General features: G+C 56.1%; 6 protein-coding genes and 1 non-coding gene across 7 annotated transcripts; 3 read left to right on the top strand and 4 right to left on the bottom strand.

The window, feature by feature from the left end:
• Positions 1-3,891: 3,891 nt before the first annotated feature.
• Positions 3,892-7,141, bottom strand: HRG_04942 (BRO1-like domain-containing protein; the record flags this gene model as incomplete). The annotated part of the gene is made up of 4 exons (XM_044863413.1): positions 3,892-5,025; positions 5,087-6,238; positions 6,357-6,786; positions 6,864-7,141. 4 exons carry the CDS (start codon positions 7,139-7,141, stop codon positions 3,892-3,894), a joined length of 2,994 nt encoding a protein of 997 aa, XP_044722027.1.
• A 1,561-nt stretch (positions 7,142-8,702) lies between these two features.
• HRG_04941 (PLD-like domain-containing protein) lies at positions 8,703-11,457 on the bottom strand (the record flags this gene model as incomplete). Its single annotated transcript, XM_044863412.1, has 5 exons — positions 8,703-8,917; positions 8,981-10,238; positions 10,311-11,189; positions 11,250-11,277; positions 11,333-11,457. The coding sequence occupies 5 exons, from the start codon at positions 11,455-11,457 to the stop codon at positions 8,703-8,705; spliced, it is 2,505 nt and encodes an 834-aa protein (XP_044722026.1).
• Positions 11,458-12,232: 775 nt separating this feature from the next.
• HRG_12080 lies at positions 12,233-12,304 on the bottom strand. The gene has a single exon. It is a non-coding gene; the product is annotated as a tRNA-Arg (tRNA).
• An 822-nt stretch (positions 12,305-13,126) lies between these two features.
• HRG_04940 (glycolipid transfer protein (GLTP) domain-containing protein) lies at positions 13,127-13,943 on the top strand (the record flags this gene model as incomplete). The annotated part of the gene is made up of 4 exons (XM_044863411.1): positions 13,127-13,274; positions 13,338-13,396; positions 13,462-13,580; positions 13,649-13,943. The coding sequence occupies 4 exons, from the start codon at positions 13,127-13,129 to the stop codon at positions 13,941-13,943; spliced, it is 621 nt and encodes a 206-aa protein (XP_044722025.1).
• Positions 13,944-16,194: 2,251 nt separating this feature from the next.
• HRG_04939 (methyltransferase domain-containing protein) lies at positions 16,195-17,654 on the top strand (the record flags this gene model as incomplete). The annotated part of the gene is made up of 4 exons (XM_044863410.1): positions 16,195-16,376; positions 16,419-16,527; positions 16,691-17,448; positions 17,597-17,654. The coding sequence occupies 4 exons, from the start codon at positions 16,195-16,197 to the stop codon at positions 17,652-17,654; spliced, it is 1,107 nt and encodes a 368-aa protein (XP_044722024.1).
• Positions 17,655-19,040: 1,386 nt separating this feature from the next.
• Positions 19,041-20,246, bottom strand: HRG_04938 (alpha/beta hydrolase fold domain-containing protein; the record flags this gene model as incomplete). The annotated part of the gene is made up of 1 exon (XM_044863409.1): positions 19,041-20,246. One exon carries the CDS (start codon positions 20,244-20,246, stop codon positions 19,041-19,043), a length of 1,206 nt encoding a protein of 401 aa, XP_044722023.1.
• A 3,003-nt stretch (positions 20,247-23,249) lies between these two features.
• On the top strand, positions 23,250-25,673 carry HRG_04937 (tRNA synthetases class II (D, K and n) domain-containing protein; the record flags this gene model as incomplete). The annotated part of the gene is made up of 1 exon (XM_044863408.1): positions 23,250-25,673. One exon carries the CDS (start codon positions 23,250-23,252, stop codon positions 25,671-25,673), a length of 2,424 nt encoding a protein of 807 aa, XP_044722022.1.
• Positions 25,674-25,957: the final 284 nt, after the last annotated feature.

Below are 25,957 nucleotides of genomic sequence, written 5' to 3'. Positions count from 1 at the left end.
TATAATGCTCTAGCCCTCGCGGCCCTTAATAGTAAGTAAATTATTTATAGTTTAATACTATCCTTAAAAGTTACCTTACTTTAGTCTAGTCTAGACTAGGGCAACTAAGTCCCTAGCCTAAGCCTTTTATATATATATAGCGCGTACCTCCCCTCCTTATAAACTAAGTTATAAGGCGCCGCTTTAAGAAGTAGGGCCGTACCTCTTAGTATAGATTTTAATTCCTATAGTACTATTAAGTTAAAGCTAGCTTAGTAGCTAAGCGCTAACTAAGCTAGCTTATATTTCTTTTATATATTCTAGAATAATACTTTTAGTTATATATAGGTAAGGTTAAAGTAAAAGGGTTTATCTATATAGGGAGGGAGGCGCTTTATCTCTTAGCGCTTCTTTATTTACTATACCTATAAATATCGTTCGACCTTAATTTAGCCTCCCTAGCCCTACTAGCTAGTAGGTATCTCGAGCTCGACCTCTTATCTTAGCGCGGTTTACTTAGTCCTTACTTTTAAACTACGGTCGATTTAAAAACGCCTTAAGTTTTAATAGTAGGTAGTACCTATTACTTAGTATAAGTTTAAGTATTCGTAAACTATTAAGGTTATTATAAGTAGTTTTCCCTTACTTTTTCCTAGGCTTTATTTACTATAGGGTAAGTTTAGGTCTATAATAGGTAGTCCCCTTAATATAAGATATAGTTATAAGGGATTTTACCTTTCTTAGCTTTATATTTATCCTTACTTTTATTATATACTATACTTTTATATTAGCTATAAAGTTATATTAATATATACCGCTTAGTAATATAGCTATACTTATAGTAATTATAGTACCTTTATAGTTAGACTAACTTATTATAGGGTTTATATTAAAAGATTTATATTTTAAGGACTAAGCTTAAGTTATAAAGCCTATTAGCCTCTTTTAAGCTATTAACTTTAATAAGTATAGTCGTTGCTATCGATATCTTAAATTAAGGGTATAGCGCCTAAGCTTAAAAGTCCTTAACTTTATTTACTTTTATAATCTTATAAAGTAATCGCCCTTTATTTACTATTACTACCTTTAAAAGGATATTCTTAGTAACTACTATATATATATAATAAGTAATTATAGCCTTTAGTTTAAATATAGCCTTAACCTAGCCTTAGTCCTTTTAATAGGCTCTTACTAAAGTATTAAATATAACTATAATATCTTTACTTTAAAAGCGCCTTACCGCTATAGCGCTTATAGCTTTTAAAGCTATATTTACTACCTTTACTATATCTTTTAGTTCGCGGCTTAGGATTTTAAGCGGTGCCTTAGTAAGGACTATAATAATCTCGCGTTTATAGCGCGGTAGGACTTATTTTACTATAGCTTTATATTAAGTCAGTCCTTTAATCTTAGCTATAACCGCGGCCTAGGTTTACTTTAGGCCCTCTAAGCCTAAAGCGATACTTAGGTAGAGTTCTTCCTTAACTACCTCCTTAATTACTTCTTAGATTATTATCTTAAAGTTCTCGTTTATATAAAGTACCGCTAATAACGCGCTATTAGTATAGCTCTTTACCTTAAAGAGCTATTTAACTACTACCTATACCCTACTAAACTATACGCTTAGGATAAAGCCTATAAGTTTATTATATACTGCTTTTTCTATAAGGTCGCTTAGTGCTTAAGTAAGTATTATATCGCTACTTTAGGTTTATTAACTCGCCCTATCGAGGTATATAAATTTAGGTAGCGTCTCCTCGCGCTATACGCTCTAGTTAAGCCTAGTACGTTAAGGGCCGCTACCGCGTTTACTTACCCCTTAGCCTTAGCGTAGTATTATTACTTAAGGTAATTAATACCGCTAAATTAATTCCTAGTATTAATTAGTATTTTAGTCGTAATATATACTTACTATAAGCGTATATTAGTTTTAAAAAAATTTTTATTAAATCTATTACTTAATAGCTTATACTATTATAAAGTAAGTAAAGGTATATATATAAGTACTATTTATAGGATAATATTAATAAGCTATATAAGCTTATTTATATATATCTAGCCTATATATATATATATATATATAGAATCTAGCCCTTTATATATAACTATATAGCTTAGGCTATAGCCTAAGCCTATAACTTATAATAGTTAAAGACTCTTATAGCCTTATATAAAAAGGAGTAAAGCTTTATATACTAAAGTACTATCCCTTATATTATAGTACTAAGAGCTACTACTATATACTAATATAAAGGGAGCGGGATACTATAAGCTTATTAAAGCTAGCTATATACTATTTTATATACCTTTACTCTTTAACTATAAGTACTTAAGTCTAGCTCTTAAGGCGCGGCCCTTACTAATAATATAGTTTATTTAAGAAGCTTACTTAGGAGGGCATTATATATTATTTACTAATATCTTTTCTACGATTAAGTATATATAGTCCGCGTAAGGGTTCTATCCTTTTAAGCGCGGTATTAAGTATTATTTAAAGTTATACTTCTTTAAAGCTAGCTAAGGGTATAATATAAGAGCTTTTACCTTATATAGGCTTAGACTAAGGTCTAGGCTAAGCCTATATATAAGCGGCCTCTACGCTTATATAGGCTAAGCCTATACTTTTCTTTATTTTCCCCTTTATAAATTATTAACCTTCTTTTAACGGACTATACTTAAGCCTATACCTTTACTTACTCTATAATAAATATTCTTTCTTACTAAGGTCGATATTATAAAGATATTAAAGTTATCTATATAAGATAGCTAGTACCTTTTAGCCGTTAATATCCCCTTTATATATAAGAGGAATAAAATAAGGCTAATAAGGGATCCTTAAGGTACCTTTATTACTAGGTTTATTAAGGGCTAGGTTCGCCCCTTAAAGGCTAGCTAGATCTCCCTGCTAATAAGGAAGTAGTCTACTTAGCTTATAAGGGCCTTAGGAAGGTTTAAGTCCCTTAGGACCCTTATAAGCTATTCCTTTAATATAAAGTTAAAGGCGCCCTTTATATCTAATAAGAAGGTATTAGTAATAGCCTTCTTATTAGACTCCTACTTCTTTTAGATATAATATAAAAGGAGGGGGGCTATATTAATAGCTAACTACTATTTTCGTCCCTTTAGCTATATAGGGTTTATAAGCCTAGCTATATTAGCTAAATAGCTTAGCTAAGTAGCGTATAGCTTTTTAAAGACCTTTCTTAAGTAGTTAAGTAGACCTATAACCTTATAAGCTTTAAGGATAGTATAGTCTAGCTTATTTTACTTAGGAAGTATAATTCCTATAGCTTCCTTCTAAGGTTTACTATCTTTACTTAGGCGTTTAAAACTCTATATTATCCTCTTAAAGACTTTATTATATACCTTTTATTTACGTAGAGCTAGCTACGTATTTTCCTCTGGGTCCCACTGAGCTGGTAGTAGAGCGGTCGTCTGCCGCTGCAGCGCTACAGACCACAGACCAGCCAGTGTGCCATCCTGGCCCGCGGCTTCGGCTCCGGCTCCGGGCAAAACGGGCGGCGAATCAAGCCTCGGCAATTTGTCACTTCACTTACATCTGCCTCTGCCTGCCATTCCACCACATCTCCCCTCTCCTTTACACGCGCCTCTTCAACAACTTCAAGACGACGTGTCGGGTTGCAACCAGCCGCTACTCGCCGGCGTCCCACGATTCCGCCAAATCCGCTGCACTGTAGCACCATCTATGATTCGTGTTTCCCCGGCACAAGGCACAGCTTGTGCTTCCTAACCTTTTCTTTTCCTACATGACGCCATCAATGCTATTACCCTGGAACAAGAGGCTCGGCGGCACCCCCTCTGCCCTAGAAAGCCTACTCGCATCAGTCTCCCAATTACACGAGCTCGAACCAAACCCTGCAGCCATCAGAGGCTGGCTGCCCCGTTGACCCATCATTTCCACGCGTTAAGCCCAGCCCAAGGATCGTGCTGCTGCTGCTGCTGCTGCCCCATTCCCGACTGAGCGCCCTGCGGATGCCCGTATCCCTGATTCCCGTAATGAATCGTCTGCTGCGGTCCCAACGGCGGAGGTCCGGGCGGCGGCGGAGGCGGCACAAACCCGGGCGGCACGAACCCACCTTGCCCGTGCTGCGCCACCGGTGATGCTCCGTATCCCTGGTACATCTGCTGGCTCTGGGAGCTCTGCCCAAAAGATGACTGCGTTGGAGGCGGCGATGTGGGCACCCGCATGGCTGCCATGCCGAATGACGTCTGGGTCGGCGGCGGCGAGGTCGGCCCCGGCGTCGGTCCGTACTGGCTTGGGTTGTACGTTGGCTGAGAAAACGTGTTGACCGGCGGCGGGCTGGAGTAGCCGGCAAAGCTCTGCTGGTGGTGCTGCTGCTGAAACTGATGCTGCTGCTGCTGCTGCTGCATGTGCCCCGCGTTTAGCGGCGGCGACGTCGGCACCTGATAGTGACCCTGAAAGCTCGTCTGCGGATAGCGAGGTGGCCCCTGGCCTGGCTGGAAGAGAGGCGCCGGCGTGGGCCTCCCCGACGACGACCGAGGCGGAGACTTGGCCGGCTCCATCGACATGCGCTCCATGAGCCCCCGCAGTCGCTCTCGTTCCAGCTCCGCCTGGCTGTTCTTGTTGGCCGACCGGTCCTGCTCAATCTGGTCGAGCAGCTGCGCTCCCTCGGATCGTCGGTTGTTGACAAACGTCTCCACGTTCTTCTCCAGGCTTTCCACCGTTTCCCGCATCTCCCCGTACCAGTTCTTTGCGCTGTGCAGCCCGGCCTCGAGGTCCAGAAACTCCTGATATGCACGCTTGTACCGGCTAATCACCGATGACCGCTGCCGCTGTATCGCCTCGTACTTGCCCTGTTCGGACCGCACCCGCTTGTCCTGCAGCAACGCGTTGAACGTCGCCGTCAGCTCCTTCATGAGTGCCGACTGCTTGTGGTTCGCCTGTAGGAGACGGTTCTGGTGTGGCCTGAACTTTTCCAGCTCCTGCTCAAACAGCTGCGCTTCGTAGCTGGAGATGGACTTCTTGTTGAGTATGAGGACCTGGGAGATGTCGTCGTTGTGGATCTTTGTGCCATGGTTAGCTCTCTGTCCATTCTCCCCTTCTGCGCAGCGAGCCTGGGCCTACCTTTTCCTTGAGATCCTTCAACACTTGGTTACGTTCCCTCTTCACCAGGTTGAGCTTCTTGAGTATATCCTCCACTCTGCCAATCTGGTCGGCCACGCTGGGTCCGCCCTCGCCAAAGTCGGTGTCCAGCAGGTTTTGTTCCACGCCAGACGGGCTCGCCACATTGCTGCCCCTGCCCCTGGCCACGGCCACGGCCCGCTGAAAGAGCTGGTCCACCTCGCCATCTTGGGCTGCGCGCCGCATCTCGTCAAACTCGGCCTCGTTCTGCCGCAGCTTCGCCGCCAGCAGCTTGTCGCTTTTCATGGCCTCGTCCAGCGCATCGCGATAGTTGCGAATATCCCCTCGCAGCGTCGTCGTCAGCCGCGCGCTCGGCTGCTGGCTCCACTCGTTCTCGTACTTGGACCGCATCTTCTCGCAGACACTTTCCTCCATGTCAAGCTGCTTTGAGCTCTTGTCCAGGTCCGAGACGATGGACTCCTTTTCCGTTCCCAGCCAGTCGAAGATTGCGCCCGGGTTTTCGTGATCGGCCACGTCGACGCACCATTGCCGAAAATCTTCGTCTGGGGGTATGTCCTGGTCGAACCCGCCCTTGAGCACTTGCAACGCTCCCGGCAGTCGCAAGTAATCCAGGCTGGCAGCCATTTCCCCGTTAGCCGTGTCCACCCTCTCCGTCTCGGCCCTCACCAGCTTGGCCTTTTCTTCGTCGTAGAGACTGGCAGATTCGGTCACGGCCATGGGCACGATTTTGGCAAACAAGTCGGGCCCCGTGATGCGCGAAATGTCCTGGCCCGCATACAATTCACTGACCGGGATCGGCTTCGCAGCAGGTAGTTTTGCGATGGGTGGCAGGCTGGCCTCTGGGGGGACGGTCTGATGATAGACAAAGTCGTTGTCCTTGAGTGCCTCGCGAAGCTTCTCCTGGACGGTCGCGTGCTGCCGCTTAGAGAGCTCTTGTAGGAACCCGCCCGTCTCGGCGCTCAGGCCAGAGCTCGAGGGCACTGACGACGGAAAGCTCCTGGAAATTCGGTCGGCCTCCTTGGCCATGCTCTCGGCAGCCTGGAGGCGTGATATGGCGGCCCCAAACTCCTTTGCTTCACTGTCGGTCAAGGCTTGATAATACTGCGCCTTGGAGTTGAACAAACTAGTTTTGATCTTGGGATCAAGTCAGCCTAGTGTAGCCGGCGCTGAAGAAAAGAAAGAGGGTTGGGGGAAAGGGGCTCAGTGCTTGGGATCGGAGCATCGGGGGTAAGTCGACAAGTCGACCACTTACTTGGGCCATCATCAACCACACTTTTTCAAATATGGCCCTGTTAACGTTTTCCTGGACGCCCTCGGTGGCCTGCGCGTAGAGAAAGGCCGCTTGGGCGGCCAACTTGGCCAGCAGTGCAGTCTTCTTGTGGTCGGCCACCTGCTTCTCGAGAAAGGTCTCCTGCGCCTGCGCAAGCATAATCTGGATCAGGGTCTTGACGGTCTCGCGGCTGAGATCAAACGACGGCGCATGGAGGAAGTTTTCGTTGATGTAGGTAAACATGCCGGCAGAGGCCTGGAAGGAATGGTAGGCGGCCTTGATGGCAGTCTCGTCGGCGCGGTTCTGCAAGGCGCCATGGCAGGAGAGGACGGCGGAGATGTTGAAGATGACCGAGGCCTTTTCGAAGGCAAGCGAGTATTGCGTCGTGGGCTTGTGGGTGAATGCGTCGAACCTGCGGGGGAACAAGAAGGCGCGGTTAGCAAGGACATGGTAGAAGGAGGGTGCAGGGGAGCGCGCGGCTCGCCGTACCAAGTAAAGGATATCTTGATGTGCTGCTCGTCGACGGGGAAGCGCAGGTCCAGGAGCTCGAGCTGGCCATAGTAGCGGTAGAGCATGTCGCGGCCCGGGGTGCTGTCCTTGCCGGCGCCGCGTACGTCCTGCCGGAGGCGGTTGAGCGTCGCACACTCCTCGGCGTAGCGTTCGGGGTCATCGCCGTACGTGTCACGGATGTAGCTCTTCAAGGGCGCAACCCAGTCGATCTCGTTGGTGGCCTTGAGTGGCGCCGATATCATCGGCGACTGCGTCATCGCGTCTCGTACGACAGCCCGGGCTGCGCGGGTCGGGACGGGAGGCAGCAAACTCGCGGGGGCGCGTCGACGATGTCGGCCAGTCGTGTGCAGCGGCGTCGACGAGATGGGCGTATCGGCGGGGCCGCCGGCGTCCAGGCCTATGCAGCAGCAGCAGCAGCAGCAAAGCCCGTGATGGGCTAGGCCGCTCGCGGGTTCCGTCGATGGTCGCGGGGCGCGGGAGCTGAAGGCTTTGGCGGCGGGGGGGTGGAAGGTCGGTCGCCTCTCATGCGGCCAGGTGCAGTGGTCTCGGAGGCAAAAGAACGGGGGTGCGGCGGGGGGCAGTATGGACGTCGGGCCACGTATAACCTTGAGCCAAGGTTCTCGTCGGGCAAGCAATCGTCGGCTTGTCGTCGATCGGTCTTTCTCGCGGCACGACCAGGAGAAGAGAAAGCGGGGTCCGAAGGTGACTGAGCTGAGGCAAGCTTTGTTTGCAGCCCAGCTACGACGCACGCGAGGAAGCAGGGGGGCGGTGGAAGAAGCAGAGCAAGAGAGGGGATATTCAGTCGTCCATGTGACGACAAGCAAGCACCTCAACTTGCCGCCGGCTGAGGGGATGACAAGATGTCGTCGGCTCCCTGCCAAGTACCTACATAAGCTCGAGTGACCGTTCGACCGTTCTTGTGCCGTGGTGGACACCTAGGCATAGCCAGTGGAGTACTTCGCCGGTGGAGCAGACACAAACCCCCCACCCATGATGTCAGAGTAGAGAGACTTGATGTCGCGGCGTCATCTTGGGCGAGCAACAGGTGACTGTACTCTTCCTGTGTTTCAGTCACGGGCCAGAGGCATGTATCTCTCCATCGGTAGAAATCCTAGCAATACGTCGAGTACTACAGTGCCAGGCGTGCTAACCCAGCTCAGTAAGGTATTATTATTACCTGCCTACCTGTAAGAGATGCCATGCTTGCTATCCTCCGCAACGGCCCTGAATGCAGCTTCTCGCAGCGTCCTCCCACAGGCCACCCCGGAGCTCTTGACCACTCTCACAGCTCTCTCCAGACAGTCTCCGTACCTAAGTTAATAATAAACCCCAGTCATTCGTCTCGCCTGGGCTAAACAAGCACATGCAGCCACTCCCACAAAGCAAGAATCAAACAAAAAGGAGAACCCCCCCCCCCATCTCAATGCACGGCTCGTCACACTCGCAGCGCATCTCGCCAGGCCATTGGCTCTCTGTATACCACAAGAGCCAAGCACACTTGCACGCAACGCCGCCGGGAGGTCCGTGGCTGATCGTCCCAGGCCGATTCATTGGCCCTTTTCTGGCGCTTGCGACGCCTTCCAGGTCCGCCCGTGGCGCAACGGCCCGCGCCCTGTCTCGTATAGTAGGTACCTGAAAGGCGAAAGGCGCCAGCAACCACTCGCCGACTTGCGCAAGCAGAAGGAAGTTGATGCAAGCAGAATGAAGTTGATATGGAAGATAAGGGGAGGCCTACAAGGCCGAGTCCAAGTACACATCTATATCCACAACACCACAAGCCCGTCGCCGGCAACTCCACGCGCGCCCTTGCCCGGAAATTCACGTGTACACGCTCTCGGTCCACGAATTCACCTGCAGCCCCCGTTCCGCCATCTCGACGTCTTGCAGAAACTTCATCGGCATCCACACCAAGTGTCCTTTGATCTGGTCGAGCTTCTCGCGCGCGTCCTCGGGCGGCATGAACTGGTCGTAGATGTGACCGGACTTGACGCCCCGGGGCGGAAGATAGCGGTCGTAGTCCTCAAACGTTTTGACTGCATACTCAGTGAGCGGACGCCGTTCCGACTGTGTAATGGGCCAAGCAACGGGGCACTTACTGTGATCGTCTGGGTCTGCGTGAAACAGATGCCGGAACAGGTGCGTGTTCCTATCCGCCTGCCCGGTCCACATGTCCCACAGGTCATCGCTCATGGGGTCCTCGACAAACTTGTAGCTGTCCTCGTCGCCGTAAATATTGTTCTCGGGATTGACCGTTGGGGGCTGAGCGTTGACATCGTCGTCGGCGTCGAGTGGCTGCGGCGGCAAAAGGCCCATGTGCTCTCGCCAGAGGTACCGACGGAGCGTGGCTGCATGGTAGCCCACCTCAAATGGCTTGCCGTCCATTGTGCTCGCCAACCTCTTCGTGTCCTCCATGACGATGCTGAGCTCGCTGTCGTGGTCTCCGAGCTGGCTCCGGTCGTTGAGGTTGCTCGACCCGCAGATAACGATGCGATCGTCGGCAATGAGCAGCTTGGCGTGGATGTACAGCTCCTCCTGGATCCAGTTCCGTATTTCCGATTCGGGATCCTCGTGGCTGTCCCACGGTTCGTCCTTAAGGGAGCCCTGGCCGCACATGGCATGATGAGCAACCGACGCGGCGGAAATGACTTTTTCGTCAGGCTTTGCCTCTTCGAATATCTTACTTGCTTGGAGCGCGTCCTTTGAGGGCTCCTGCGGCGGCGGCGTAGAAGACGACTTGTGTCCATGTCTCCGCATGCGGTGCGTCTTGCCGTCGTCGGAACTGTCGTCCTCGTATCCGTGGACGCCCTCGGCCATGATCTCCTCGGCCTCGGCCCGCTGAACTTGCTGGTAGCTGATGCCCGTCTTCTTCTCCGCCTCGCTGATGGCATGTGTCTTGTTGAGGCGATCGTAGGACCGAAGGTTGAAGAAGAAGATGTGCTGGGTCGGATCGACGCCCTGGGCCTTGACTCGCTCAAAGATGGAGTTCTCGCCGCGGCATATCGACTTGTACTGGTAGTCCATGATGGCCCTCGTGCCCGATGCTGCGTTCTCTCGCAAGTCTCCGGCGAAGCCCGGGATGGCGGGGATGATGACGATGACGCGGAATTTGCGGCCCTCCTTGCCCGCCCTGACCACGGCCTCGACAATGGCGCTGCCAATGGTGTTGTGGATGGGAGTCTGCTGGTCGCCCGTGGCGGTGATGAAGAACTGGTTCTCGATGTAAACGTAGTGCTCTGCCTTGCGAATGACGTCGCAGTAGGCGTTCTGGATGGAGTGATCGGTGAGGATCCCGCTGGACCAGTCGGCACTGGAGCGGACGACTTGTGCGTGAACAGTGCCCCGGTTGTCGAGACTCTTTGTGCTCAGCGGCGAGAGGGGATGTTTGACGTAGTCTCCGACAGGGTGCTTGGGGCGCTGGACGCCCACCAGGTCCTCGTCGTCTCCCTCGCGACCCTCGAGGATGATCCAGTCGTAGCGCTCGTCGCGCTTGTACTTGTCGCGCTTGACAAAGTTCCAGCGCAGGACGAAATGCTCGGCAATGTCGTAGACGCATGGCCCGACGACGGCCATGGCGACATCGTGCCACGGCATGCGGCCATACTCGGCTTTGCTCAGCTCGTTTTGCTGCCAGTCCTGGACCTTTTGAAAGTCCATGATGCGGTTGTTGTTGAAGTCCTGGCCGGGGAATATCTCCTCGGAGACGCCCTCGGGGTGTACGTCGGACAAGGGGTGCTGGCGGGCATCCCAGCGGCCAAAGCAGAGATCGAGGCCGCCAATGAAGGCCATGGCGTAGTCGATGACGATGAACTTTTCGTGGTGGGCCCAGTACATTGTCATGTCGGCGGCGTTTTCGAAAACGTTGTGGTCCGGGTGCCGCAGGACGCGAATGTTACCGTGGCCCGGAGAGCCCTCGGGGCAAAGGGCTTGGAGAGCGTGTTTGGTGTGGCGCGAGTTGCACGTCAGGGCCGCCTCGACCTCTTTGTAGACAATGATGTAGATTTTGACGCCAGCCTCGGCCCTTCGCTTGAGAACCTGGTCCAGGCGATACTCTTGCTTGTGGTAAGGGGGCCGGCGCAAGAAGAGCTCTGGGGAGATCCACCAGTCGGCGAGATAGATGGACTCCTGGGCCTGCTCGAGGGCGACGGACACGGCCCAGAAGTAGTCACGGCCGTCGACGTACCACTTGATGAGGTTGCCATCTCGCTCTGGGAAGAAAGACTCGAAGCGGTGGGACTGGCAGATGGCTGTCCTCTTTTCATCGCAGCGCTGCTCGTGCTCTTCATCGTGGCGATGGTCCTTGTTGAACTGCAAGACAGGGATGCGTGGTTAGGCCGGGACAACGGGCATGCTGGAGCGTGCACTCACCAGATTGCCGAGCTTTCCGATTTGGTTCCTGGAGAGCGTCAGCTGAGACATGGACCGTGGGCGCGAGAGCGGAGAGGAGCGACTTTTTGTGGATGAGCTGGACCTTGGCATCATGAAGCTTGGTATCGTGAAGCTTTTCGCGGAGATCTCCAATGAGGCCGGAGAAGCCTCCGTGGCTGCTGCTGCCGCCCTCTTTTGGCTCCGACATGGCGGCGGGAGGAGGTGCCGGGCGGCCGAGGGATTCGTTTGAGCAGCGGCGACGAGTGAAAACGGCGAGAAGTGAGGTGCGGATGTGTGTCGTGAGGATGATGAGGCGCAAGCGGGTTACGAGGGGTAGGTAGACGGTTGTCGGCGGGGTGCAAGAGAGAGGTCGTAGTGATTCAGGTACCTTACATTGACCATGCCGTCTTGGGTCATGGGGTTCTGTATTCCTTGGCCTGCCGGACTTGGCGCAGGCGCTGCATGCAGCACCTGTAGGAAATAAGCGAGGTAGTACCCTTTGGGAGAGCCTTCAACGGGTTAGGTGTGCAGCTGCAGGCCGGTTTGCTGAGTCGGCGCCTCTGCTGGGGGAGTTTTGGGCCTAGTCTTTTACTCTTTGCCCTCCAAGCTGGCTGTTGGGCGACCGACGACGAACGGTTGGTGGGTCGTTGCTTGACGCATTGAGCCCGAGTCGACGCAATTTCAGCTGCCCTGCACAAGAGCGCCCACCCAGCCTTGGTGCAACCCGGATCGCTCACACGATGATTTGCAGAGCTGCTGGAATGTCGCTGTCGTGTTTTGTCTGGGCAGCTCCGGTGACGTCACATCCAGCGTTTCACCACGCCCAAAACCGCAAGAGCGCCGTGGCCTGGGCGTTGCCGAATGCAGTCTCGGGCCTGTCCGTTGAATGTTCCGAGACCGACGCCATCAACTCGATATATGATTCGTTTGTTTACTGGTTTATGTATCCATGATACCCCGGGGCCGACCTGGCAAAAATAAAATGACCGAGGCAGGGGTCGAACCTGCAATCTTCTGATTCGTAGTCAGACGCGGTGCCATTGCGCCACACGGCCTTTCTTGGGAGTTATGAACCTCCGCTCGCCCACCCCATTTAGACAGTGGGGACGCTGGAAACTGGTGTCGTTATTACGAAACAACTTTGTATTAGATACTGAATCTGAATTGCTCCTTCCCAGGCTGGGAGTCGTCAAACTAAGACGTACTTTCCCTAGCTGAGGATGAATGCAAACTCCTGACAACGAACCGTCGGCTGGAATTTCCTCGACTTCAACTTCCCAACAAATTGCATCAATAGAAAATACATGCTTGGTCTGCCATCCGTCCTCAATCGCAGAAAGCTTTTACTTTGTCCTGTAGGCTGCTCCTCACTTGAGCCACACCCGTCTTGCTACAGGGTACGCGTCCCGTCCGCCAGCAACCCCGCATGGTCACATGATCATCACCCGATAGAGGCGGGGTGACGACCGACAAGTGGGGTAAAGGGGTTTTGCCTCGCGCCGTCCGACGACAGACTCGTGGCCTGGCAATCATCGGAGGAGCAACGATGCCCAGAGCACAAGATTATCCGTATCCGTAGAGTGAATCTGCAAGCACGGCAGTTACGGCCCCTTCGTCTTGTACTGCACTGTACCCCCCCTCCCCCCCCGGGCTACGGGCCGTCCCCCCTCACCTCTCCCCTCCTATCCTAGGCCTCATACCGACAGCGTATCAGCAAGCACCAGCCCGCCGTGTCCCCACTACTCTGTACCTACCTGTGCTTCGACTTCTTGACCGCCACCAACTGTACTTCACCAACCTCCCCTCAAAGCTCTCCTCCCCCCCCCCTCCTCCCCCCCAATCAATCTCGCAGTCTGCCAACACGAACCCTGCCCACCATGTCTGCTCCCGCCGTCCCGCCCGGCGGCACCATCGTCGACACCTTCAAGCAGTCCTTTGTCGACGTGCCCATTGACGCCCAAAAGGGCAACGCCATTGCCACCACCGAGTTCCTCGACGCCGCAGAGTCCCTCACCACCATCTTTGGTCAGTAACTGCACGGCTCCCCCTCTGCCTCGCGCTCGCTCAGCTCATTGTGGCCTGGCCCAGATGCCCTCGGCTCCGTCGCCTTTTCCCCCGTCAAGTCGGACCTGGTGGGCAACATCAAGGTTCGCTGACGGTCCGTCCCCTTTGCCTGAAGTCGTGCTAAACCCGCACCGCCTCACCCTACCAGAAACTCCGCGAAAGGCAGCTCGCCGCCCCGGCCGAGTCCGAAAATGTCCAGGACCTCTGCCGCAATGAGCTCAAGACCAAGAAGCACACGGCCACCGAGGGCCTCCTGTGGCTGGTCCGGTTCGTTGCCCTCCTGTCCTTCGACAGTCACACGCTACGGGCACTAACGCCTCGCTGGCTGTCGACAGAGGTCTCGAGTTTACCTGCATCGGCCTCAGCAGCAACATCGAGAAACCCTCCGACGAGCTCGCCGACTCGTTCCGCGGCGCATACGGCGACACCCTGAAGCCTCACCACGGCTTCCTCGTCAAGCCCATCTTCAGTGCCGCCATGAGCGCCTGCCCCTATCGCAAGGATTTTTACGCCAAGCTCGGTGCCGACGAGAAAAAGGTCACAAGGGAGCTGCGAGTCTACCTCGACGCCCTGAAAAAGATTGTCGGAATTCTTAAGGGCTTCCTCGACACCAAGGACGCCAAGTGGTGAAGCTGGAATAGAGGAGTGGACACATCACGTCTGCCTAGGCGAATAAATACAAGCCCTGTGGCTTGCATCTTGGCAATTGCCAAAGGCTCGAGCCAATTCACCTTGGTGCCGAGCAACATGATTGTCATCCACATTTTCGTCAATATACTGCAACTAAGAAGCATTTGCTACATTGCACTTGCACATACATATGTACTCACGTCCATCTCGATACATGTGATATCAGTATCTACCTAGTCATGCGTTGCCTGCCCGGGCTTTGCGGGTTGTAGTCCTGAGCACTCCTGCACATTTCACGCCGAGAAGTCTTCAGCCTGCTCTCCTCGATTATCAAGGGGCTTCCGCTTGCCTCTCTCCTGAAGCTCAAGGCTGCTTCAGCCTGCTCTCGACACATGTGCCGACTCGCCACAACTTAACAAGCTCTAGCTCTGCCGCGTCGAGCATGCTTGCAAAACCCTGCTTGGTAAGCTCCTCGCCGCCCATGAACATGACGGCTGGCCCATGACGGCGGCTGGAAAGTCAGCCTCGCCAACTCGGTGCGGGAGCAGCATCTCACAAATGAGCAGGCACGAATCCGGGGCCTTGGCGGCCACCAGACGGTTGAGGATCTCGACGCCCGCGTCATCGGCGTAGTCGTGGAGGATCATGCGCAAAGATGGCCGGGGCCCGGCTCATCCAAGAGATAGGCGCGTCTGGTAGAGAAAGCCGGAAGCAACTGCAGAGGGACCGTCAGGGCCAGGGGGGACAAGGAGAACATGTCATTGTCAGCCACATAGATTCCAGCTGCTACGGCCATCTTACCTCGAAGACCCTAGCATTTGAGAGAGGGAGGCATCGTGAGCCGAGGTTTGGGTAGCAGGAGATCAAGGACGTGTCGAGCGACGTACCGAGCACGCGGGCCATGCGCTCTGCCAGCGGGCTCTGCCGTTTGAGCCGCAACAGAGTCAAAGCTTTCAGGGAGGACCCTCGGCGGGGAGAAGAGCAAAAGGGGCTCGCCAGCGGCACCATATGTTGCAGGCCGGGGGGGAGAGAGCGCGAGGCAAGCAACGCAAAGGGTGGTCCGGGACAGGTCTTGAAGGGAGATGGAGGCTTGGGCGGCAATGACTGTCGAGGAACCTGATTGAGCTTAATAAAGAAGCCTAGGGAATTGCGGACATGGCTCAGCATGAATTGGCCAGCCAGAACACACTCAGGCCCGGGTCCGACTCTCCTTTCCCCTTTCCCCTTTCCCCTTTCCCCTTTCCCCTCCCCTCACTCCCCACCTCGTCCCGACTGGTGATGACTGAAGCATGTCTTTAGGGATCCTGCTCAAGGCGAACCACGGACAGATGGCAGACCGCACGTTGCTCGTCTCTCTGTACCTACTTCGTATCTGTACTTCGTATCTGTACTTCGTATCTGTACTTCGTATCTCTACTTCGCACTTGAGGAGTACAGACAACCGCCGTTGTTTGTACGTACATGCAGTAATTACAGGGCAAGCTTCTAGGCGCACCGTCGCGGCGTCACGGGCGGTCGGGGCACTGCGGGCCTCTGCGGGCCCCTGCGGAGCGTGACATCGGCTGCGACCCGACGAGTCTCGACACTCGACACTACAGTACAAGGCGCACGTGACTGGAATACGTCTGCCTGAATGGCATATCCGTGAATCTTGGATCTTGACCTCTCGGTGCTCGGCCGATGCCCCGACTCTCGACTCTGTGCTGAAAACACCCGTCAAAGCCTCGCCTCACCGTCCATCGCCTCGTCCATGCCTGCAAGGTCTACTGGCCAGCGACAAAAACCACAGGCCATCCGGCACTGAAGCCGTCGTCCCGTGGCGCTGCATGCAGGCAGCTTGCAGACAGCTGGCTTCGGGCTTGGGGTTTGGGGCTTGGGGCTTGGAAAGATGAGCTGTCAAGCCAATCTTCCAAGATCGGCTCGCGGCCCCCCCGGGCGGGCATTTCCGATCGCTCGCCTGTCACGGCCTCTTCTGCATCTGTCAGTCACATTCGGGCGCGAATCCCTCCCCTTTCGACCTCTCCGCATCTCGTCTTTTGGCCACCTACCCTCGCATCTCACTGCTGCCTTGTCGCATGGAAGAGCACGCGGACAACAGGCACGCAGAAACACTTGTACGCCCTTGAAGCGTCATCCGCGACCGCCAGCCGTATAGGCTTACCACTAGGGGCCGATTCGACTGCCACCCCGAGGCGCCTTTTCAATCAACTTCTTTAAAGCTCAGACCAAGCTCTCCCTCACCCGACCTCGCATGGCGAACCAGTTCCACCCGAAGCCGCCCGAGGAGGCGTCGTCTGCCGTCGCCGATGCTGCCCCGTCGCCGCCGCCACCCGCCGGCAACGAGGTACCGGAGGCCGAGCCCGGCATTCACCAGCTGCTCGACCCCGACGCCGCATGCAGCATCACGCCCTCGTCCAGCATCGAGCCCGACTCGTCCGTCGACGACGAGGGCTATGCAGAGTCCACATCCACTAGCTATGTCACCTCCCTGGCCAGCGACATTCGCAGAGGCGTCGAGGAGAATGGCAGAGTCTACGCCGCCTACGGCATCCACAAGCCCTGGGTGCCCATCGACGACTTGGAGGTGAGCGCGGCCCGGCTGTGCTGCATCGCTGGCGGGAGAGGAAGCGAACGAGCCGGCAGGCGCCCGTGCCACACGCCTGCTTGAAGATGGAACCCCCTTGGCCGTGCTGTGACTGTCAACTGACCAATCTCTCTCTCTTGGCACGGAACCTCAATCGCACTAGATGGATCGCAACGACCTCCAACACTGCAAGTTCACCCTCCTCATGAACGACAGCCTCTTCCTCGCACCCATCGTCGATTTCCCCCAAAATATTCTTGACCTCGGCACCGGGTCCGGAATCTGGGCCATCGACGTGGCCGAGCAGTACCCCTCGGCCCTGGTCATCGGCGTGGACACGGCCCCCGTCCAGCCCTCGGTCCTGCCGCCCAACCTCGTCTTCGAGGTCGACGACGTCGAGCACGACTGGCTCTGGGCCGAGTCGAGCTTCGACCTCATCCACGGCCGCGAGCTCATTATGGCCATCCGAGACTGGCCCCGCCTCGTCCGCCAGGCCTTTGACCGCCTCAAGCCCGGCGGCTACCTCCAGCTCGCCGGCTCCTACCCCGAGTTCCAGTCCGACGATGGCACCCTGACCCCCGACTCGGCCTACGTCGAGATCGGCAACATTTACTTTGACATGTCGGAGCGTGTCGGCGCGTCGGGCCGCGAGGTCCTCAACTGGAAAGACTACCTCAGCTGCGCTGGCTTCGAGGACATCTACGAGCGCCTCTACAAGATCCCCACCAACCCCTGGCCCAAGGACGAGCGCCTCAAAAAGGTCGGCGCCTTTGAGCTAAGCCACTTTTGCGACAACATTGCAAACATCTTTGCCCGCGGCTACACACAGATACTCGGTGGCGATCCAAACTACTTCCAAGTCCTCCTGGCCCGGGCGCGAAACGAAGTCTCGAATCGGCGCATGCACAGCTGGGTCCCATTGTAAGCCGGTTTTCATCTTGCCGTCCCTCATCTCCTTGCGCTGCAAACCCCTTTGGCCTCCTGAATGGGCCGTCTTCTGATATCAGATATGGCGTATGCCTCTTTTCTGCTCAGACTATGGCAGTGCGGGTGCTAACGCGGGCTCCAGCTATGTTGTGTACGGGAGAAGACCAGATGACCACAAGGCGAGCCCGCCGACGATTTGACCCTTGTCCAGCGGCTCCACGCGGAAGACGTCGTGACAGCCGGAGACGCCACGATTCCTGGCTGTTTGTACTCTGTACGTACAAGTGTCTGCACAGGCACGCCGGGTCTGAGAAGACGTCAAGGGGGGGACGCTAGGGCGTGGCAGAGTGTCTTCTGGAATCCGCAATTCCGAGGCCCACGTGGGAGTAACTAACACGTGTGTGGCAACTTGCGACACCACGTCTCACGTGGTGGGAGGCTGAACGTTGACATTCTCCTTCCTGAGACATCCTAGGCTACCGAGTCCGGGGGAGCATGGCATGGCGTTGCAACGTCCAACGTTGGTCCAACTTAGCTGCATGCCGGTCCTGCGTCTCGACATTGATGGACACCAAGTCGGGTTGAAAAACACGGCCGTTCTCCCTACCATTTGCCTACTACTGGACCGGCCGTTTTTTTTTGAAACCCCACTTTGATGGATTCCCTTCTTCGGAGTCGGGGTGAGATTGGGGAAAGGGGAGGGTGGTGTGATGTGTCCGTGCCTTGAGTAGGAGAGTCTTTCTCTGGAAGGGCGACCACACGAGCCCCCGAGTACTTTGTATCTTAGACGATAGGTATGCAGTCAATAATTCAATCATGCTATGCTCTCGATACCTAGGTTGGAAGAGTGTTCCGAACCCTCCGTAGAGTGTCCCTCGCGCGCCACGAAAACCCCGTGTCGGAGTCGGAGAACAAGAGCCCGCCGTCCACGAGGCTCGGGCCGCCGAACCTTCCCCCTCCCTCTCCCTTCCCCTTCCGGTCCCCGGATCGCCAACCCGACACCCCATGTAGACGACGTGGACGGATGACAAAAACTGCCCTGGGCCGCTGGTTGCATAACGGCTGCAGATAGTTGGCGCAACCGTGCATACCACGGTGCTTCGTACTTTTCTGGAAAGAGACAGATCAAGCCACCGCTCGTGGACGCCTCCGCAAGGCCAAGCCGACAGGCCTCGAAGTAATCCGGCCATCCCGTAGCTACCAAGGGTATCAGCCGTCGGCAGGGCTGCCTCAGTCGTGAAGTAAATAGACGCTAAGATACTATCCCGGGAAATTACCATCATTTCTGCCTATCCCCAAACCATGCAATCGTAACAATGATTATGACAATTGATGCGATGTAGTATGCCCTCAACTCCGGTCCTCTATGAAACCCGACGCGACCTGTACACGCCGCCCCCCCGCCTAGGTTTACCTGGCTTCTATAGTCGTGCTGATAACCGTGCACAGTATTTGTCCGTCCTAAATTCATCCAAGTGAGAAGAAAAAAGAAAGAATTCGGCCCGGCGAAAGCCAGGTAGAAGGAAGTGGAATCAGCAGCGAGGGGCGGGACATGCGCCCGAGGCAACCATGTATGCCCCAAGTCCCTACCTCGAGCTTCTCGACCTGAAAGACAGGTATCTTGGGCGGCGCATGTGCATTCTCCTGGCCCGCTTTGAACTCGACGACTCTCTATCCGTCTCGCAGTCTCGACCGAGCCAGCGTGCCATGGCCTGAGTCGCCTCGCCGTACTCAACATTGACGCTCTCTTTCGGGGCCATAGGAGGGGGTTTATCCCAAGCGTGTGCTTCACCATCCACGATGCGGATTGAAAAGGACTTGTCATGGCACTGCAGCCGCTGTGCGAAACGGACGCCCTCGGCGAGGAGCATGTCATACTCGCACAGGCAGAGGTGCATAGGGGGCAGCTTTTTTACGAGTTCATCGGACATGAGGCCGGGAGACAGCCTCGGGTCCGTCCGCTGGTCGCGGGGGATGGGCGGATAGACATATGAGGCGTCGATCAAATCCGTCATGCCGGGGGACAGCGTGAGCTCGGGCCGGGCGCATGCCTGGCGTTTCTCGGGACGCGAAATGGTAATATCAAGCGTGGGGTAGAAAAGAATGATGCCGGCTATCTCGGGAAGAGCGGCCGTCAGTTCGTAGTGCCAACGGGATGGGTCTTGCAGAATGACCCAGCTGCCGAGGGCAATGGTGGCGCCGGCGGAGAAGCCCGACAAGAAGACGCGGCTCGGGTCGATGCCAAATTCGGCCCCGCGAGCGACAATCTGCATGAGTGCATCGATGCAGTCCTCGAGGGGCACGGGGAAGGGATAGCCTGGGGCCAGGCGATAGTTGACGGTGAAGACAACGGCATCGAGGGCGCTCATGAGGGCCCCGGCCCAGCGGGCATCGTCGGTGCCCTGGCCGAGGATCCAGCCGCCGCCGTGGAGATTGATGACGGCGGACCGGGATCCGACAGCTATCCGGGGCGGCACCCACACCTCAACCTTGATTTTCTGGCGTCCCTTCCACTGAGACAGAGTCGAATCGAGCCAGACATCACGCGACGGAGAGGGGGCGGCGGGCTCGGAGCGGTTGGCAAGGCCGAAGCCGAGGCTTGCGGCGTAGCGGACAGCCGAGGCGCGGGCGGTGAGGTACCATCGCGCACTGGATTCGAGGGGGTTCACATAGTCGGGTTCGACGGGATTTGCCAGGCAAGGCGTGGCAACGCTCAAGGCCGTGTTGGAAGCGATGCTGGCGGCGACGCTTAGCGACGTGCTGGAGGATATGGCCCGTTTCAACTCGCCCATGGGAGAGGAGGAACCGATTCTTTACGGACCCTCTCGACCCAGCAGAGAGCGCCGGAGAAGGGTGAGAGGGGGGGGGGGCCAGCAGGCACACCGAGCCAGATCAGGGGACCAGTCCGGATTGTGCGGGATCGGGATTCAACGGCGGCGGTCCAACGGAGTGAATGTCTTCAGTCGCTAGATGGGGAGCCGGCTTCCCTGCTGCGGCGGCAGAGACGGAGTTGGTCAGCGGTTGAGACAGGTCACCTCGGCCAAGCGAGTATAGCGCGTACCTGCGCACCGAAATGGGACGTGTCAGCGGAGGGGAAGCGTGGAAGCACGCTGCAGGTGTCGCGGAAGAGGGGATGCTTCCTATGCGGCCTAGGAAGAGCCAGTCAGTCAGGTGTCAGAGAGTGGACGAGGTCACGAGGAGTAGCAGCTTGAGCCAGAGATTCCGAGGGAACGGAAGAGGAGGGGACACGCACAGACAGCTCTCGTGGAGTGTCGGAACGGAAGAGCCTCGACAACAATCGGCCGGCGAACAGGATCCCCGGGGAGCTGGCGAAGGGGATGATGAGAGAGCTGATGTGGAGGCCGATGGGTAGGCTGAATTGTCCGCCAGTATGAGCAGGGCGAGGGAGGGAGGAGAGGACAGGCTACAAAAAGGGATTGGCTGGCCCGGTGACGACACCGTCGCGGTACCTGGGGCTTTCGATGACGAGTTGGGCTTGGCAGGTAGAGGGGATGTAGCGCTGCCTGAGCCTTTGGTTGCCTTGCTGGGCTCAGGCGGCGCATGGGGGCATGAAGGATACATTGAGGCGACATTGCTGCCAACGCTCCACCCTTTGCTTAAAAGTACTCGGAACAGCGAGACTGGTGCCTTGGCTGGGACCCAGACTTGCCCCCAGAGCATTGAGCTACGTAAGCCACTGGCAGGCGTGCCTGGTGCACAAGGGCAAGTGCCAGTAACTTAAAGAGTGGAACAGTGGAACGGGAAGAGACTGCCGCGGCTCTCCATCGCGGCTCTCCATCGCGGCTCTCCATCGCTGGCTCAAGCAAGATAAGCAAGATTGATTGCCCCGGAAGGACTGACGTCAGAGAGGGGCGCTCTTCGGTCAAGTCCGCACCGGGGGATCGGAGTTTGGCGAGGATGCTTCCTGCCTGACATTACGCAAGACAAGCAAAGCAAGTCCTTGTCGGGCAGGAACGGACAGCGGCAGCGCGGCTTTGTGGCATGGATATCCGTACGGACAGGCAAGGCAAGTCTCTTTCCCTTGCCTTCCCTTTGCTTCGTCTCTTTTCCTCGAGCCTTGTACTCCGTAAACCGTACTGTATAATGGAGGTACGCACGCAGTACCTACAGTACGGGTTTACAGAGGTTTCCGGAATCCTTTCTCACCAAGCATGATTCGAAATACGTTTTCTCAGCAGCAAAACCTTGTCCCCCCCCCTTTCCCCGGCCTAGACTGAGTCGCTCCGGAGCAGCGTCTCCAGTGCTCCACCCACCAATTCAAAGACATAACGGGGCCACCAATGCGGTGCCGGAGCGCATTTGTTGAAGCGAGTCGATAACTGCCTGACTAGCCCCCGACCAGTCAATTATTAATGAGCAAAACGGGCTAACCTTGGACCGGTCGCAGGTGCACAATAATGTGACAATAGTCCTCTTGCTCCGTAATCTCCAAAGCCGCCCTTGCCGTTACTGGCCCGGACGGAGCCCTCGATATGTCCGAGGCGTGCCAAACCGTCGGTCCAGACTCGTTGTTTGGCCTAGTCAAACCCCCCCGCCCCCTTTTCCGCTCATGTAATTGCCGCGGCGAGCATCATTCATGCTCTAGCAGCGGAGTCTACGGGCGCAACGGCGGCACGACGGGCCTCCCGCTTGGATCCGTTGCGGCCTTAATCCACTTAAATGTTGTTGTTGTTATTATTCAGTCTCGCTTTATTACTATGGCTCTCCTGGTCGTACATAAGTCAGAGCATGGCTTGCCGTAACTTGATAAGAGACACGGCTTCCCTACAGTAGCTCACACGGTCGCCCACCTTGTCTTGCCCCCCCGATGCGTTCTTGTTGCCTGCCATTGCTCATACTAATACCTGCCTACTCGCACGCGCAATTGTAGAGCCATCCATCTACCACTCCCTCAGCAGTCCTTCCACTATTACACGAGACCGAGTAAAACAGCAAACCCCGGCCCGCAGAAGAGAGGACACCCCCCCCATTCGTCCCTCATTCGTCGGCCAACCGGCCTGAGTTGCATCGCTCCACGTTGCGTGACGCCCCTTTGCCGAGCCGCCCACGCCCCTCCCGCGAGAATCCAGCCGGGCGCCGGATCGCACCACTTGAGGGCACGAGAGACGGACGGACAAGCCGAGAATAAAGAAGCACCGAAAGGAGGCCGGAAAAGGGAGAGAAAAGGAAAAAGGAAACGAGGAGACCAAGGAAAGGCCAGTAAGTCCACGGCCACACGACAGGTACAGGTACATCTAAGAACAGCCATGCCGGCTACCGCTGGTGGGATCCTGGGCCCTGTTGCCTCGGCCTTTGGGTTGCCCCTCCGAACCCGCTCCAGGCCCAGCCGGCGCGGCCAGAAGCCAGGTACCGGTACTTCGATACCCGACGCGGGCAAAGGCGCCGGCCCTGGCGCTGCCCCTGCAGGTGCAGCAGGCCCGAGTGGCGACGTCACTAGTACTACAGCCAACACCACCACCACCACTGCTGCGACCACTGCCGCCTCCACTGCCGCCTCCAGCACCACCGCTGCTCGCTCGACTTTTTCTTCCTCTTCTCCCCCTCCTCATTCTTCTTCTTCTCCCTCTCCTCATTCTTCTTCTTCCTCCTCTTCTTCTCCCCGTTCACCGCTACCGCCATTAGCCTCCTCATCATCTACAGCGCCTCCTTCTACTTCTACTTCCGCTCCTCACTCTCCGGCGTCGGCTCCAGCACCCGCCCTTCCTCGCCGCAACGCCTCCTCCGCCAGCAGCAGCGCCTTTGTCCACAACCATCGGCGGCGAACACCCCCCAGGATGAACGACAGCGGCGTCGAGCTCGCCAGGGGCTCCGCACGCTCCAGCATGGACAAGTCGACCACGTCGTTTGACAGCGGCCGCACCAGCACCAGCGCCGACTGGCCTAACCACCCCTACGAGCTCAACACCATTGCCGAGCTCGACCGGCTTCCCCTCGACTCCGAGGTCAACTTCCGCGCCCGCATTTCCACCCAGCGCCAGCTGTCGAAGGCTCTTGACTTCCTCCTTTTCCGCGACCAGACCCACACGGTTCAGGGCGTCCTCTCCCGCGATGAGATGGACATGGTCAGCTGGGTCCAGAAGCTGTCCCCAGAGTCCCTCGTCCAGGTCAACGGTACGCTCAAGGCGCCCCCGGAGCCCATTCGATCTGCCACCCACGCCGGCGTCGAGGTTCACGTCCGCTCCATCCACCTCGTCAACGCCGCCCACCACGCCCCCTTTACCAACTACAAGCCCCCGGAGTCGATGCGGAACCGTATGTCCTCGCGTATCCTTGACCTTCGCCACCCCTCCAACCAAGCCCTCTTCCGCGTCCGCTCCCTCGTCACCCGCAAGTTCCACGATGTCCTCTTCGACAACGGTTTCGTCGAGATCAACACGCCAAAGCTCCAGCCCGCTGCCACCGAGAGCGGCGCTGCCGTCTTCAAGGTCAACTACTTTGGCCGCAACGCCTTTCTCGCTCAGAGCCCCCAGCTGGCCAAGCAAATGTCCGTCTCGGCCGACTTTGGTCGCGTCTTCGAGGTCGGGCCCGTCTTCCGGGCCGAGAACTCAAACACACATCGCCACTTGACCGAGTACACGGGTCTCGATATCGAAATGGCCATTGAGCACGACTATCACGAGGTCATCTACGTCATCGATGATTTCCTCAAGGCTGTCTTCAAGGCTGTTTACGCCATGCCCGAGCTCGCAGAGGTGCAGAAGCGGTGGCCCAGCAAGGAGTTCAAGTACCTTGACGAGACGCTCATCCTCGACTTCATAGACGGCATCAAGATGCTGCGCGACGACGGCCGCGACGTTGAGGAGGAGGAGGACCTCGCCACCGCCGATGAGATCCGCCTTGGACAGCTGGTGCGGGAGAAGTACGGCACCGACTACTACGTGCTGGACAAGTTCCCCGCCAGCGCCCGGCCCTTTTACACGCACAAGGACCCGCAGGACCCAAGGTGGACGCGGTCCTTCGACATCTTCATCCGTGGTCAGGAGATTTGCTCGGGAGGCCAGCGCATTCACGACGCCGAGGAGCTGCGCGCAAACATGCGCGCCGCCGGTATGAACGAAGACGGGATGGAGGACTACATGGAGGCCTTTGACCTCGGCGCGCCCCCGCACGCCGGCGCCGGCCTGGGCCTGGAGCGTATCGTCGCCTGGATGCTCGAGCTCGGCGATGTCCGCTACGCCTCCCTCTTCCATCGCGACCCCAAGTCGCTGCCGGAAAAGACTCCGGGCCTCATGCACCCCGAGGCCGATACCACCAAGCCACACCCCGCAGGCGACCTCCCCCCCGTCGAGAAACTCATTGCCAATTATGGCGACGCGTCCAATACGTCGTGGCTCGACGATCGCTTCGAGATCTGGAGGCATCCTACGGGCGCCGCTGTGGGCTACGTCAAGCAGGACAAGTTTGCCATGATTACAGGCGACCCGCTGTGCGACCGGAGCCAGTACAAGGACGTGTGCGCCGCCTTCGTCAAGTTTGTTATATCGGAGCTGCACCTCGTGCCCGTGTGGATGCTTGTCTCGTACGAGGTGCAGAAGATTCTCGCCCAGCAGATGGGTTGGCGTACGCTGTCTTGCACAGAGGAACAACGCGTCGACGCTAACAAGCACCACAACCTCAACGGCGGGCCCAAGGCGAGGCGGGTCGAGCGCGAGGGCGTCAAAATCCACGAGGTCAAGGCCGACGCCGACTTCATCAAACGTGCTGACCCGGCCATCTCGGAGTGGAAGGCGAGCCGCAAGGGCAAGCAGATCCACATGACGGAGGTGCGCCCGTGGGTTGACATGGAGCACCGCCGTTACTTTGCCGCGGAAAAAGACGGCAAGGTGCTCGCCCTTGTCGTGCTGGCCAAGCTCTCCCCCAAGCACGGCTGGCAGGTCAAGTGGGCGCTCGACTTTCCCGGCTCCGTCAACGGGGCCATCGAGGTGCTTGTCGAGTACACGCTGGCGAGCGTCACGGGGCAGGTGACGTTTGGTGTTGGTGTGTCGGAGAAGCTGACACCCGGCGAACACCTGCACGGCATCCGAGCGCGCTTCCTGGCCTCGACGTATAACTCGATTGTCGACAGCCTGGGCCTGCGCCGCAAGGCCGGCTTCCGGAGCAAGTTTGGCGCCCTCGGCGAGGAAGTCTACATCTGCTACCCCAGGCATGGCGTGGGGCTGCGGGACCTGAGCCAGATTATCAAGTTCTTCCAGGACTGAGCCGGCCTCGGCATACGAAATCGTGCATCCAGACTATAAAACAAATTATACCCATACATATATACATATACTTGTGTATGCACGCGAAAAGACGAGCACGCAGCGTGGGCGACGTGGTGTCAATGCACTTGAGAGAGAGTACGGGAGTCGGTCGGTCGGACGAGCGCATCGTTGCTCTTGGGGTTACACGGGCGAGTCGCTAGATACCACATGGGAGCGAAGCGAGGCGGGGTCTTTCTATCTCTATGGAGTAGACTTTTTGGAGTTGTTGCATAGAGATTTTG

Source organism: Hirsutella rhossiliensis (assembly GCF_020360975.1).
Source record: "Hirsutella rhossiliensis strain HR02 chromosome Unknown scaffold00004, whole genome shotgun sequence".
Lineage (NCBI taxonomy): Eukaryota > Fungi > Ascomycota > Sordariomycetes > Hypocreales > Ophiocordycipitaceae > Hirsutella > Hirsutella rhossiliensis.
This window is presented reverse-complemented; position numbering and strand designations above follow the sequence as displayed.